This window comes from Elgaria multicarinata, chromosome 20 (genome assembly GCF_023053635.1).
Source record: "Elgaria multicarinata webbii isolate HBS135686 ecotype San Diego chromosome 20, rElgMul1.1.pri, whole genome shotgun sequence".
NCBI lineage: Eukaryota > Metazoa > Chordata > Lepidosauria > Squamata > Anguidae > Elgaria > Elgaria multicarinata.
The window spans coordinates 3,997,742-4,010,552 of record NC_086190.1 but is presented as its reverse complement, the minus strand read 5'-3'; the positions used below and the strand labels follow the sequence as shown (position 1 = coordinate 4,010,552).

Sequence of the window (12,811 nt, the reverse complement as noted above, 5' to 3'; positions counted from 1 at the left end):
GAGCCTTCGAAGGGGCATTTCGGCCTTTTCAGGATGGGCTGGGGGGCGGAGAAGACGGCAGAAAAGGTGGGAAACCATCTGGCCATTGAAGGGTGGGAGGGGAAACGGGAACCACTTGGGTGTCACGGGGAAAGGGGCTCGGCCGGATCGGGACCCTGGGCCTGACGTTCCACACCCCTGCTGTGTAGGAGTTCTTTTGGGGGGGTGAAAGGAAGGGACCCTCCGGCAGGTGCTTCTCACCCAGCCTCCAGCCAGAGATCCTTCCTGTGAATAAATGGTGTGTGTGTGTGTGTGTGTGTGTGTGTGCGTGCGTGTGTGTGTGTCTCAATCCCAGCATGCCCCAGGTGCCACTAAGCCAGGTATCTCAGGGCTTTACCAGGCCTTCCCCAAACACGTCGATGGCAGCGCTGGCCTCCCTCAGCGCTTTCTCCGTCAGCGGCTCCGGCTCCCCGACGATGCCGCTTCTCGGCGTGTCGCCGGGCTCCTCCTCGTTCATCTCGGGATCCAGGTAGGCCGAGCCTTCCTCCTGCTGCTTGCGGGTAGTCGGGAGAGGCCTCTCGTCGTAGGGCAGGAACTCGACCTGGCGGAGGAACGAGAGGCTGCCGAAAGGAACACGGCGCTGATCGCCTCGAACCGCCCGCAGAGGTACGAGAGGGCGTCAGCGGCCGCAAGAGCGGAGAAGAGGCGCCCTGCCATGGAACTGCAACCTTCTCTGATGTGCGAAGAGGAGGAACTGAGGTACGGATCCTCGGTTTAGCGGGACTTCATGCCCTTCCACCCCCAAACACAGCAGCCCCAAACATCAGGTGCATCCCTAGGTGGGAGACCAAGAGAAGGCCAAGAGCAGTACGACAATGGAACCAGTGACCTGGGGAGGTGGTGGGCTCTCCCACACTAGAGGCCTTCAAGAGGCAGCTGGAGAACCACCTGTCAGGGATGCTTTAAGGTGGATTCCTGCATTGAGCACGGGGTTGGACTGGATGGCCTTACAGGCCCCTTCCAACTCTACTATTCTAGGATTCTCTGAAGGAGACCGGAGAGGACCCCTTTGGCATGTCTGCTCCTGGAAGAGCTGGCGGCAACCATAAGGATGAGAAACTCATTCTTTCCTTATTCAAATGAAAGCTGGGATTCCCGGGAAGCTGAATTCAGCACCTGACCCCCCACATTCTGCAGAATGCCAGCACTCACCCAGGCAGGACCTTATGCCAGACATTTAGACCGTCAGGATGTCGTTGGGGGGCTTGCTACAGTTGCTCATTTTTCTCAGGGGCCGAATTGACTTACACAGTCTTAGTAAATATCAGGACAGGTGGAAGATTCACTAGCAGCAGGAGGGTGGAGACGGGACGGGCTTCTTCCTGATCAGCTAGAGGGACCACGGAGTCCTCCTGAGCCTCGGCCACCTCAAAGCATCCGGTCTCAGATCCGTTTTCCTAGGCAGAACCCGCCGGCGACAGCTTGTCCCCAGAAGGGCGCTCGGGATGCCTGAACTACCCAACGGATGGGACCACAGGGCCGGCAGTAGGGGAGGAACAGCAGGGAGCTGTCTTTCGCCCTCCCCAGCCAGAAAGAAAACACCTATGAACTCTGAAACGGAGAATCTCCGTTCTGCTCCCTCTACTCCTCTAAATCCCTTTCCCCCTTTGCGTCATGTCTTTTAGGTGATAAACCGAAAGGCAAAGAATTCCTCGTTATAAGCCACTCCGGGAGGCTTTGTTTTGGCTGAAGAACGGGGCAAAAATAAAGAGAGGGCAAACAAAACTTACATTGATCTTTGGAAAAGCCTCGGCCGAGACGGGGGGCCCTTGGGCGGCGGGGGGAGAGGAGGGCTGGGAAGCGACGAGCTCAGGAGAAGTGGCTTCGGGCGGCTTTTCGGGAGGCGACGGCTCCAAGGTTTCCGCTTCGGTTTTGTCCCGCAGGGGTGAAAGCAGGGGCTTCTTTTGCAGAGGAGAGGTGGCAGGATAGGCCAGCGGCTCGAGGGGCAAATCGGGAGGCCGCCGGATCTGGGAGGGAGGGAAACAGCGTCAAGGCATGTACGAAGTATCTAAATAACAGGTGGGAAATTACGATTGAAATCGGGCCATTTCAATTGGCCTTTTCCCCTTAGTAATTCCAATCATGATTTGAGTTGCTTATTAAATTCCAGCTTCACTGGTTGCCAGTCATGTCTGGGCCCGATTCAAAGCGCTGGCATGAACATTCAAAGTCCTAAACGCCTCCTCCCATACGTAACTGCCTGGACCCTAAGATCACCTTCAGGGGTCTTTCTCCGTGAACCCCTGCCAAAGGAAGTGAGGCAGGTGGCTACCAGGAGCAGGGCCTTCTCTGCTGTGGCACCCCGGCTGTGTAATGAGCTCCCTCGAGAGGTTCACCTGGCCACCTACACTATACTCTTTTAGATGCTAGGTGAAGACCTTTTTATTGTCCCAGTATTTTAACAGTCTACTATTTTAGTCTTATAACTTTGCTGTTTTAAATCTGTATTTAAAATCTCTGTATCGCTGCTCGGTTTTATTCAGGTTGCACTTTTCTTTTGCGGTTTTCTATTGTGGTTTACGTTTTTATTCTTTATGGTTTCAATTTTTGTGAACTGCCCAGAGAGCTTCAGCTATTGGGCAGTATAGAAACACAATTAATTAATTAAATAAAAAAATAATAATAAAAAATGCTGAGATTGAAATACAGGTGTGAAGGCTTGGAAATACGTGAGGTGAGTTTTGTTTGGTTTTTTGCCCCCAAGGGGCTCTTTTTGTCTTGGAAAAATATTTTTTCTGCGCCTTCAACATCTCTAGATTTTATCGCACAGCTTGGCTGGCTGTGGTGAGGTGGATTTCCCTCCTCCAAAGTCATGAAATGCAGAGGGTTCGACAGGGAAATAGAGGCTGAATTTGTTCGGAAGAGGGCCTTCTCTGTGGTGCCCCCCACCCCAATTAACATTGCTATCTTTTGGGTACCAGGTCAAGACCTCTCTCTTTTCCCAGGCATTGGGCAGCATGTGATGAGTTTTAATTGATCCCAGATTTGTTTTTAGATGTATGTTGTCGAATGTTTGCGTTTTTAAATTCTACATATTACTTTTGAGGCGTTAACTTTGTGAATTGCCCAGAGAGCTTTGGCTATGAGGCCGTATAAACATGCAATTAATAATAGCCAGGGATGAAGTAACCGTTCTCCCTGCTGTGCCTCTTCGGGGACAGCGCGCCCACTTTGATTTCTGGCCTGCTGGACGGTTCCTTGGTTTTTCCAGCAAGGTAGGATTTGAAGCCACGAGGCCAGGGTGACAGGACCGGGAGAAGGGCCTCTCCGCACACTCAGGTCCTCTGGGAAGAATTTACTCTACTCAGCCACAACTAGGCTGACAACTGTAACCCAGAGGACCTTCTCTTCTGCTGCCCCCAGACTGTGGAACGGCCTGCCGGAGGAGATTTGTCAACTTAACTCTTTCTCCCCGAGTTTAAGTCGGCTATAAAGACTAGCTTCTTCCGGCAGGCCTACGCAGATGAATTTTAAGATGTCTGGCTGTTAATATTGTATCAGCTCCATATGTTCTTTTAATCAGCTTTATGCATTTCATAGAATTTTTGTATTTAATGTTGATCCCTGCCTAGATCCTGAGGGAGAGGTAAAAACATGGACTGGCCGATGAGACCACATCACGCCAGTCCTTCTACAACTTCGTTGGCTGCCAGTCCAGGTCCGGGCCCGATTCAAAGTGCTGGTATTAACATTTAAAGCCCTAAACGGCTTGGGGCCAGGCTATCTGAAGGAATGCCTCCTCCCATATGTACCTGCTAAGATCACCTTCAGGGGTCCTTCTCTGCAAGCCCCTGCCAAAGAAAGTGAGGCAGGTGGCTACCAGGAGGACCTTTTCTGCTGTGGCACCTCGGCTGTGGAATGAGCTCCCTAAGGAGGTTCGCCTGGCACCTACATTATATTCTTTTAGATTCCAGGTGAAGACCTTTTTATTCTCCCAGCATTTTAACAGTCTATAAATTAATGCTAACTTTGCTGTTTTAAATGTGTATTTTAAATTTGTATTTTTGCACTGCTGCTGTTTTTATCTTGGCTGTGCTTTTATATTGCATTTTATATTATGATTTTATACTATTGTTTTGTTTTGAATTGTCTTAAATTTGTAAACCGCCCAGAGAGCTTCGGCTATTGGGCGGTATAGAAATGCAATAAATAAATAATAATAAATAAATAAAAATAAGTAAAATAAAGCCATGATGATGTTGATGTCAACATCCAGGCCCATTTACGACTCGTGCGGCCGCAGGCGCTACCCACCATCAGATCTGGGTCGAGGAGGTTGTGCAGTTCCAGCTGCTGGTACACCTTCAGGCGGTACTCCTCCATCTGCTGCTTCTTCTGCTTGGCGAGGTCGTAGTCCTCCCGCTCCACGGCGCAGCGCTTCTCCACCTCGTAGCGGCCCAGCCGCTCGCCCACCTGAAACACGGGAGCTTAGAGGTCAGCAGGAGACACCAGCTTTCCTCAAATGTCCCTACTCTGCAGTGGATGGCGCCCCTCCAGGAGCGGCGAAGAGACAAGGACGTTCCGGAGCCTTCTTCCGCTGTCAAAGAGTTCCCTCCCCTCTGAGAGAGAAGGGGGCGAGTTGTGAGGAGAGAGCCGAGGGGCACTGCTGCCGTTCCCCTCCGATAATCTCCTTGGCCTCTCGTGAGAGTCAACTCCGTGAGCGGGAACAACCTCCTCTTCGCCCAGCTAATATTCTAACTCCAGAGAGGAGAGGAGAAAAGGCCTCGTCTTAATGGTAGAAGAAGGTTCTGGAAGCCCCGCCTTTCTCCACCCATTCCTGTTTCTCAACGGTCTGAAACTGCCTGGCCAGGGAGGCTGCGGAGTCACATGGTCTCTTCGCCACTCCTGGATATGATCCACAAACTTCTTTTCTAAACAAGAGGAAGGCCCCATTCAGAAGACACCTTAAACCATGGCTTTAACCGCAGAGGTTAAGGCAGAAAGCCAGGCCCCGTTCAGAAGACACCTTAAACCATGGCTTTAACCACGGAGGTTAAGGCAGAAAGCCAGGCCGTGTTCTGAAAACACCTTAAACCATGGCTTTAACCATAGAAGTTAAGGCAGAAAGCCAGGCCCCGTTCAGAAGACACCTTAAACCATGGCTTTAACCACAGAGGTTAAGGCAGAAAGCCAGGCCCCATTCAGAAGATACCTTAAACCATGGCTTTAACCACAGAGGTTAAGGCAGAAAGCCAGGCCCCGTTCAGAAGACACCTTAAACCATGGCTTTAACCACGGAGGTTAAGGCAGAAAGCCAGGCCGTGTTCTGAAAACACCTTAAACCATGGCTTTAACCATAGAAGTTAAGGCAGAAAGCCAGGCCCCGTTCAGAAGACACCTTAAACCATGGCTTTAACCACAGAGGTTAAGGCAGAAAGCCAGGCCCCATTCAGAAGATACCTTAAACCATGGCTTTAACCACAGAGGTTAAGGCAGAAAGCCAGGCCCCATTCAGAAGCACCTTAAACCATGGTTTTAACCACAGTGAATAAAGCAAAAAGGCCTTATTCACCGTGGTTAAAGCCATGGTTTAAGGTGTCTTCTGAATGGGCACAAAGCAAATTTAGGGGGCTGAGATTAGTACTTGCATGATTCCTGAGGCCACCCACTCCTCCCGCTGTTCCATAACAGGGCTTTTGTGCTTACAAAATGCTAGGCATGCAGTCCAGGGTCGTGTGGTCTCCTTTAAGGCTAATAGATTTATTATGGCAGAAGCTTTCATGGAAACAGAAATGGTGAAGAAACATGAGAGTCCCAGAACCTTCCTCTGCTAGGCTCTTCAAGGTGTGGACTCCATTTGCAACCGAGAAACATGGCTAATCGCTTGCAAGTTGTTATAAACAAGACAACAAAGAGCCTTGTGGCACCTTAAAGACTATTTTGGCACAAGTTTCTGTAGACTGCAGCCCACCACCAGATGCGTGGAGAGTTTCATTTATGGGGAGTTGCAGGTTTTATCTACTGTCCGCATGTCGGAGAAAGAATTGTAAACAGTGAAACCCGAATAAAATTAAATCCAGAAAAAGCCTTCATCCTGATTCAAGCCTCTGGCGATAGAATTAAACCTGCTGATGAAGTTCTATCGCTAGAGGCTTGAATCAGGATAAAAGGCGCTTTTTTGCACTACACCGGTTTGTTGACTTACGCAGTGTGTTGTGAAGTTTGAGTTATCAGCAACAACTGCACTGCCAACGCTCACCGTTTATAACGTGACTGTTGCTGCCAAGTATTTTCTGTACTGAATTTCATTCCGCCTCAGGTATCTGAACTCTGGGAAATCCTGCTTTGCCCAGCAACAGAACCAGAGCAGCATAGAGCACAAGGATGCTTTCAGGTAAGCTTCTCCCACAACAGCATCAACTCACTTTTCCTTCAGTTAGGTAAGCCCCCTTCTAAGATTCTCGCTGGGTCCCCAAAAACAAATGGCCAGAGAGATTGTGGTTGCTTGTTGCTCTGTCCCAGGGACCAGCCCTTCTCAATGGAGGGGGAGTATTACACACCGGTCAATATCTACGCCCCAAATGAGAAGCAAATGGAGTTCTATAAAGAAGTGTTTAGAGAGATGAAGGATATCCACAGAGGACATTTAGTAATAGCTGGAGATTTTAATATGGTTTTGGATAAAAGGCAAGATAAATTGAATCCTACTATTGGGGAGAGAAAGAATAACATTACGGCTTTAAAAAAATGGATGGATAGAATCATAGAATCATAGAATAGCAGAGTTGGAAGGGGCCTACAAGGCCATCGAGTCCAACCCCCTGCTCAATGCAGGAATCCACCCTAAAGCATCCCTGACAGATGCTTGTCCAGCTGCCTCTTGAAGGCCTCTAGTGTGGGAGAGCCCACAACCTCCCTAGGTAACTGATTCCATTGTTGTACTGCTCTAACTGTCAGGAAGTTTTTCCTGATGTCCAGCTGGAATCTGGCTTCCTTTAACTTGAGCCCGTTATTCCGTGTCCTGCACTCTGGGAGGATCGAGAAGAGATCCTGGCCCTCCTCTGTGTGACAACCTTTTACGTATTTGAAGAGTGCTATCATGTTTCCCTTCAATCTTCTCTTCTCCAGGCTAAACACGCCCAGTTCTTTCAGTCTCTCTTCATAGGGCTTTGTTTCCAGACCCCTGATCGTCCTGGTTGCCCTCCTCTGAACACGCTCCAGCTTGTCTGCATCCTTCTTGAATTGTGGAGCCCAGAACTGGACGCAATATTCTAGATGAGGCCTAACCAGGGCCGAACAGAGAGGAACCAGGACCTCACGTGATTTGGAAGCTATACTTCTATTAATGCAGCCCAAAATAGCATTTGCCTTTCTTGCAGCCATATCGCACTGTTGGCTCATATTCAGCTTGTGATCTACAACAATTCCAAGATCCTTCTCGTTTGTAGTATTGCTGAGCCAAGTATCCCTCATCTTGTAACTGTGCATTTGGTTTCTATTTCCTAAATGTAGAACTTGGCATTTATCCCTATTAAATTTCCTCCTGTTGTTTTCAGCCCAGCACTCCAGCCTATCAAGATCACTTTGAAGTTTGTTTCTGTCTTCCAGGGTATTAGCTATCCCACCCAATTTTGTGTCATCTGCAAATTTGATCAGCGTTCCCTGCACCTCCTCGTGCAAATCATTAATAAAAATGTTGAAGAGCACTGGGCCAAGGACTGAGCCCTGCGGTACCCCACTCGTTGCCTCTCCCCAGTTTGAGAAGGTTTTATTGATAAGTTCCTTTGATGCACTACCTTCTGCAGGTCCGCAATGGCTTGCTTGAGTTTCTTGGCGTGATCATAGTGTTCCTGGCGCACCGCTTCGTATTTCTTCTCATCCAGCTTACGGATTATCTGGGCCACCTCCGGATCCTGGTACATGTCGAAAGCCAGGTCGTCCAGCGGTGAAATTGCATCTGGCTTCCTGGGGAAGAGAGGAGCTGTTTTAACACACAGCGTGTCCCCGGCAAATGCACACTCTTTTTTTGGGGGGGGGGGGATGAAACTGTGGCTCCAAGGGTGAGGGGGACATGCTTACCCACTGTATGTTCCATCTAGGGCTGAGTCCTCTGGATTGTTCCCAAGGTAGTGGTCAATCAGCTTCTCCCTGGAAGACTTTCAAAAGATTGAGAAAACAGTACACAACCTTTTGCACCATGCTCGCTCAGAATGTCAGCTGCTTGCAGGCTTCCTGTCTTCACAGAATGCTTTCTACGCTGACCTGTCTCTCACAGAAGCCCTGCACGTTGCAGAGGATTGCAGGGCATGTTTGGCTAAGCACACTCAGAACGCTGGCTTGGTACTGGTCGGGCCGGCTGTCTTTCAAGGGAGCAGGTCTGTAAGATGGAGCTTCTCGTTGAGGAACCCCAATATTCGACAGAACACTGCTTGGCTAGGGATTATGGGAGTTGCAGGCCCCAAACATCAGGAGGGCGCCAGGTTGGGGAAGGCGGAGATATACACTATACACTTTCATCTCCCCACCCGCCACGAGGAGGCTTCCAGTCTCCTGTCCCGAGTTAAGGTACGTCACAGTTTTGATCTTTGTCCACGCCAAGTTTGCTTCTGACTGGGTTCGGACAACACAATAACCCACGGTGGGTTATTTAACCCACCGTGGGTTATTGTGTGGAGGGATGGGTTTTTTTTAACCCTCGGTGGGTTATTTTGCCAAAATAACCCAAGCAAATAACCAACGATGTTCAGAGAGGGTTATTTAAACCACCGCTGGTTATCGTGTCGTGTGGAGGGCACCGTTGGTTATTTTTGCTGGCTACAGAGTTGCTAGGCAAGAGCGGTCAAAGTGGCGCCTGCCATTCTAATCAAGCTGGCAGAACTCTACTTTTGTCAGCAAGGGATGATGGGATAAAAGCGGGAGGACTGAGAGGGGGAGGGAGGGAGGGAGGGGGACAAGTATGGATTAATAACGCACCGAGGATTAATAATCCACACACAGTGGATTATTTCTCTAATTGTGTGAGGAGAACCCTCAAAATAGCCAACTATGAGTTGACTATTAACCCACTGTTGACTATTGTCTAAAAGAAGACAAGACGGAGAGAGGCTTTTCCGATTTTTCTCCATCCCATTATTTCGCCCACTTACATGGCTGGTGTCATTGCTGAGGTCTGCAGGTTCTCCGATGATATTTATTGCTACGAGGGCAACCTAAAAAAAGAGAGAGAGAGAGAGAGAGAGAGAGAGAGAGAGAGAGTTTAAAAATAATAATAAAAAATCAAATCCTCTGGAGTGTGTTCAGAGGAGGGCAACGAAGATGATCAGGGGTCTGGAAACAAAGGTCTTATTTATCTATTGCATTTTTATACCGCCCAATAGCTGGGCGGTCTACAAAAACTAAAACCACAAAAACCATTCAAGATATAAAACAATATTTAAGTGCGCAAGTAGAGAACAGCACGATGGAATGTGTGCAGGAAAGCTTGAACATGTGTACGAGACAGAGGCTCAGTTCAGACAACACGTTTCTCAACAGTGGTTTTAGAACTCCACAGTTTTAGGACTCCACCACTGTTGAGAAATGTGTTGTCTGGTGGGAAAACTCCACGCAACGTTGGGAGTTTTTTGGGGAAAACCCTCCACGCGGAATATCCACGCTGTGCAGAGGAGAGTTCCTGCACAACTGTTTTGCTGCGTGTTGTGTGGTGGGCTCCGTGGGGTTCTCCGTTGCGCTGGGTGGATTTTTCCCACTGGCTACAGAGTTCCCTGGCAAGAGTGGCAAAATGAGGGAGTGCCACTCTAGGAGACTGTTTTTTTGCAGCAATGGCTGATGGGATACCATCGGGAGGACCGGGGGTGGAGAGAGGGCAGAGGAACTGTCAATCAAATGTTGCGTTGCCTTTTACTCAACTCCACGGTAGCACGCAGTCACACAAGGGTGGAGTTAGAAGATACTGTGTGGGGAACACCTCCTAAAAACGCCACCGTTGAGTGGAGTTTTCATACTGCGCTGATTAACGTGTTGTCTTAACCTGAGCCAAAGGCTGGCCGGGAAAAGCTCGTGACCACTTCCAATGCTACGTCTTCCCTACATGCAGGGTGGATAATAATCAATGATTTTTTGTTATTTAAATCGGATTTTTTAAATAAAATGCTTTTTGAGGAAAAATCTATCTAAAGATAGTTTTCTATTTAAGATACACTATAGGCCAAAGGTTATCCATCATGAAATAAGGATTAGTTTTTAATTATGTAGCATGAGGTCATGCAATGTTTAAATTTTATGGTAAATGAATTCCATTCATCCATTCACAATGTCATGCTCTTCCAGAGGTTTCTGTAAGATTGTTGGGCAATTTTTCTGTCTAGAATGTTTTATCACAGCTGCTTGGTTTTACAGTTCTCAAAACTGTGAATTTGTGTCTGCAGAGATCACAATCCCATTGCGCCTTTGCAAATCTATGTACACAGAATCAAGTGAGGGAGGAAGCAGCAGCCAGGCACCTCTCCATCATGCCTGGGTCCCTCTCCAGCTGAGAGCCCCCCTCCCTCCTGCTACCAACTGTCACTGCAGAGGCCACCAGTGAGGGAGGAAGCAGCAGCCAGGCACCTCTCCATCGTGCCTGGGTCCAGCTCCAGCTGAGAGCCCCCCTCCCTCCTGCTATCAACTGCCACTGCAGAGGCCTCCAGTGAGGGAGGAAGCAGCAGCCAGGCACCTCTCCATCTTGCCTGGGTCCAGCTCCAGCTGAGAGCCCCCCTCCCTCCTGCTACCAACTGTCACTGCAGAGGCCGCCAGTGAGGGAGGAAGCAGCCGCCAGGCACCTCTCCATCTTGCCTGGGTCCAGCTCCAGCTGAGAGCCCCCCTCCCTCCTGCTACCAACTGTCACTGCAGAGGCCGCCAGTGAGGGAGAAAGCAGCAGCCAGGCACCTCTCCATCTTGCCTGGGTCCAGCTCCAGCTGAGAGCCCCCCTCCCTCCTGCTACCAACTGTCACTGCAGAGGCCGCCAGTGAGGGAGGAAGCAGCCGCCAGGCACCTCTCCATCGTGCCTGGGTCCAGCTCCAGCTGAGAGCCCCCCTTCCTCCTGCTACCAACTGTCTGCAGAGACCACCAGTGAGGGAGGAAGCAGCCGCCAGGCACCTCTCCATCGTGCCTGGGTCCAGCTCCAGCTGAGAGCCCCCCTCCCTCCTGCTGCCAACTGTCACTGCTGAACTTTGCAACTAAGATTGTAGTGCCTGAATTTGCTTTCCGTTCCCCCCTCCTCCTCCCTCCCAATCCCCTTTCCTTTTGTGTCATGTCTTTTAGATTGTAAGCCTGTGGGCAGGGACTGTCAAGAAATACTTTTGTAAGCCGCCGTGAGAGCCGTTTTTGGCTGAATGGCGGCATAAAAATGCTTAAATAAATAAATAAATAAACGAACCCCTTACCTCTTAAGTGCTAAGTTTAAAAACAATCAATGAATAGAGTGCACTTTTGGGGGGTGGGGAGTCACATGATTAAATCGAGGCTTTCTGAGTAGTGATTTAAATCGTGATTTAAATCAAATCCACCCTGCCTACATGCAAAGCCATTCTTTGGATGGATGAGCAAAACAAGAGGCAGCACCCTCAACGTTTTAAGCTGATTTACCTGACTGTACAAGTTGTACCTATTGACATAGTTTTTGTGGAATGTCAACTTCAGGTACTGGCCAACGGCATCCACGTAGACCGATTTCAGTTCGCGAGCTTTGTAGCCGGTCTTCTCGTTATCTGAGAGAGACACATAACTGGGGGAAGGAAAATGTTATATGTAAACAGACCCTGACATTACAATGTAGTGTTGATGATGAGTAGTAATAGTTATATATACAGCTTCTTACTGAACAAGTCCCAAAGCAGTTTGCAAAGGAATACCCAAAATTGCGTTCATATTTCAAAGTATGCGCCCCAAAGCAAAAACACACTGAGCCCCAAATTTTATCCTCTGGGGAAAAAAAGTGCACCTGAAATTAAACAGCAGCATGCAAATGGAAGCGAACAGATGGGGTTGTCACCCATTTCGCTGATTATGCTTTTCCTGCGTGCGACACACCAACACACCAAAATATTTCAGTGGCTTTATTGGCACTAAGTCCTAACCTGGTATTTCAGACTCTCATATCACAGGGCCAGTTTAAACATACTGGAAAATCAAGTGGGAAAAGCTGTTCAGGTTGCCAGCAGGAGTGTGTCAGGGAGAGAGTTCTGTATATTTAAATATACTGCCATTTGAAAAAGAGATTTCAGCACAAAGTTATCCTATCAAGAAGTGCTGCCTTGCCTTCATTCATCTAAGCTACTTTTCCACGTACTTCATTTTTTCCTCTTCCCTCCCCCTCCCTTTTCCCTTGTGTGTCATGTCTTTTTAAAATTGTAAGCCTGTGGGCAGAGACTGTCTTGTTTTACTGATTGCTTGTAAGCTGCTCTGGGCGGTTTTCTTTTCTTTTTTTGGCTGAGTGATAAAAACAGCATAAATAAAGTTAGGTTTTTCCATGCTGCTGAAATTTAGGTTGTAAGCCGCATGGGGCAGGGACCTGTCCCCTTGGCTTATGTTACTTTGTAAAGTGCCACATATACAGACGGGACTGTGTAGATAACCTTTTACACTCCGGTCACCTTCACGGAGCTTCTCGGACAGAGCAGACTGTTCAGACAACACGCTAAGCCACAGTGGTTCAGCATTTTGAGCCAAACGTGTCGTGTGAACCATGGCTTAGTGTGTCATGTGTACCATTCCTAACCATGGTGGCTACATAACCATGGTTTAACCATGCTCACTAACCATTTGCTGCAAAAGGGTTAGTGGCCTAACTGTG

At 48.8% G+C, this 12,811-nt stretch overlaps 1 protein-coding gene across 4 annotated transcripts in view; it reads right to left on the bottom strand.

Annotated features, from left to right (window-relative positions):
• The window catches only part of CEP104 (centrosomal protein 104), a 55,197-nt gene that overhangs the window by 35,224 nt on the left and 7,162 nt on the right, over positions 1-12,811 (bottom strand). For all 4 annotated transcript variants that reach the window (XM_063145081.1, XM_063145083.1, XM_063145082.1 and 1 more), the window contains exons 4-10: positions 11,605-11,743; positions 9,126-9,188; positions 8,059-8,135; positions 7,776-7,944; positions 4,294-4,452; positions 1,770-2,006; positions 377-580 (exon numbers count right to left, since the gene is read on the bottom strand). In XM_063145081.1, the coding sequence (XP_063001151.1) occupies positions 377-580; positions 1,770-2,006; positions 4,294-4,452; positions 7,776-7,944; positions 8,059-8,135; positions 9,126-9,188; positions 11,605-11,743 (1,048 nt within the window). The remainder of the gene's footprint in view (positions 1-376; positions 581-1,769; positions 2,007-4,293; positions 4,453-7,775; positions 7,945-8,058; positions 8,136-9,125; positions 9,189-11,604; positions 11,744-12,811) is intronic.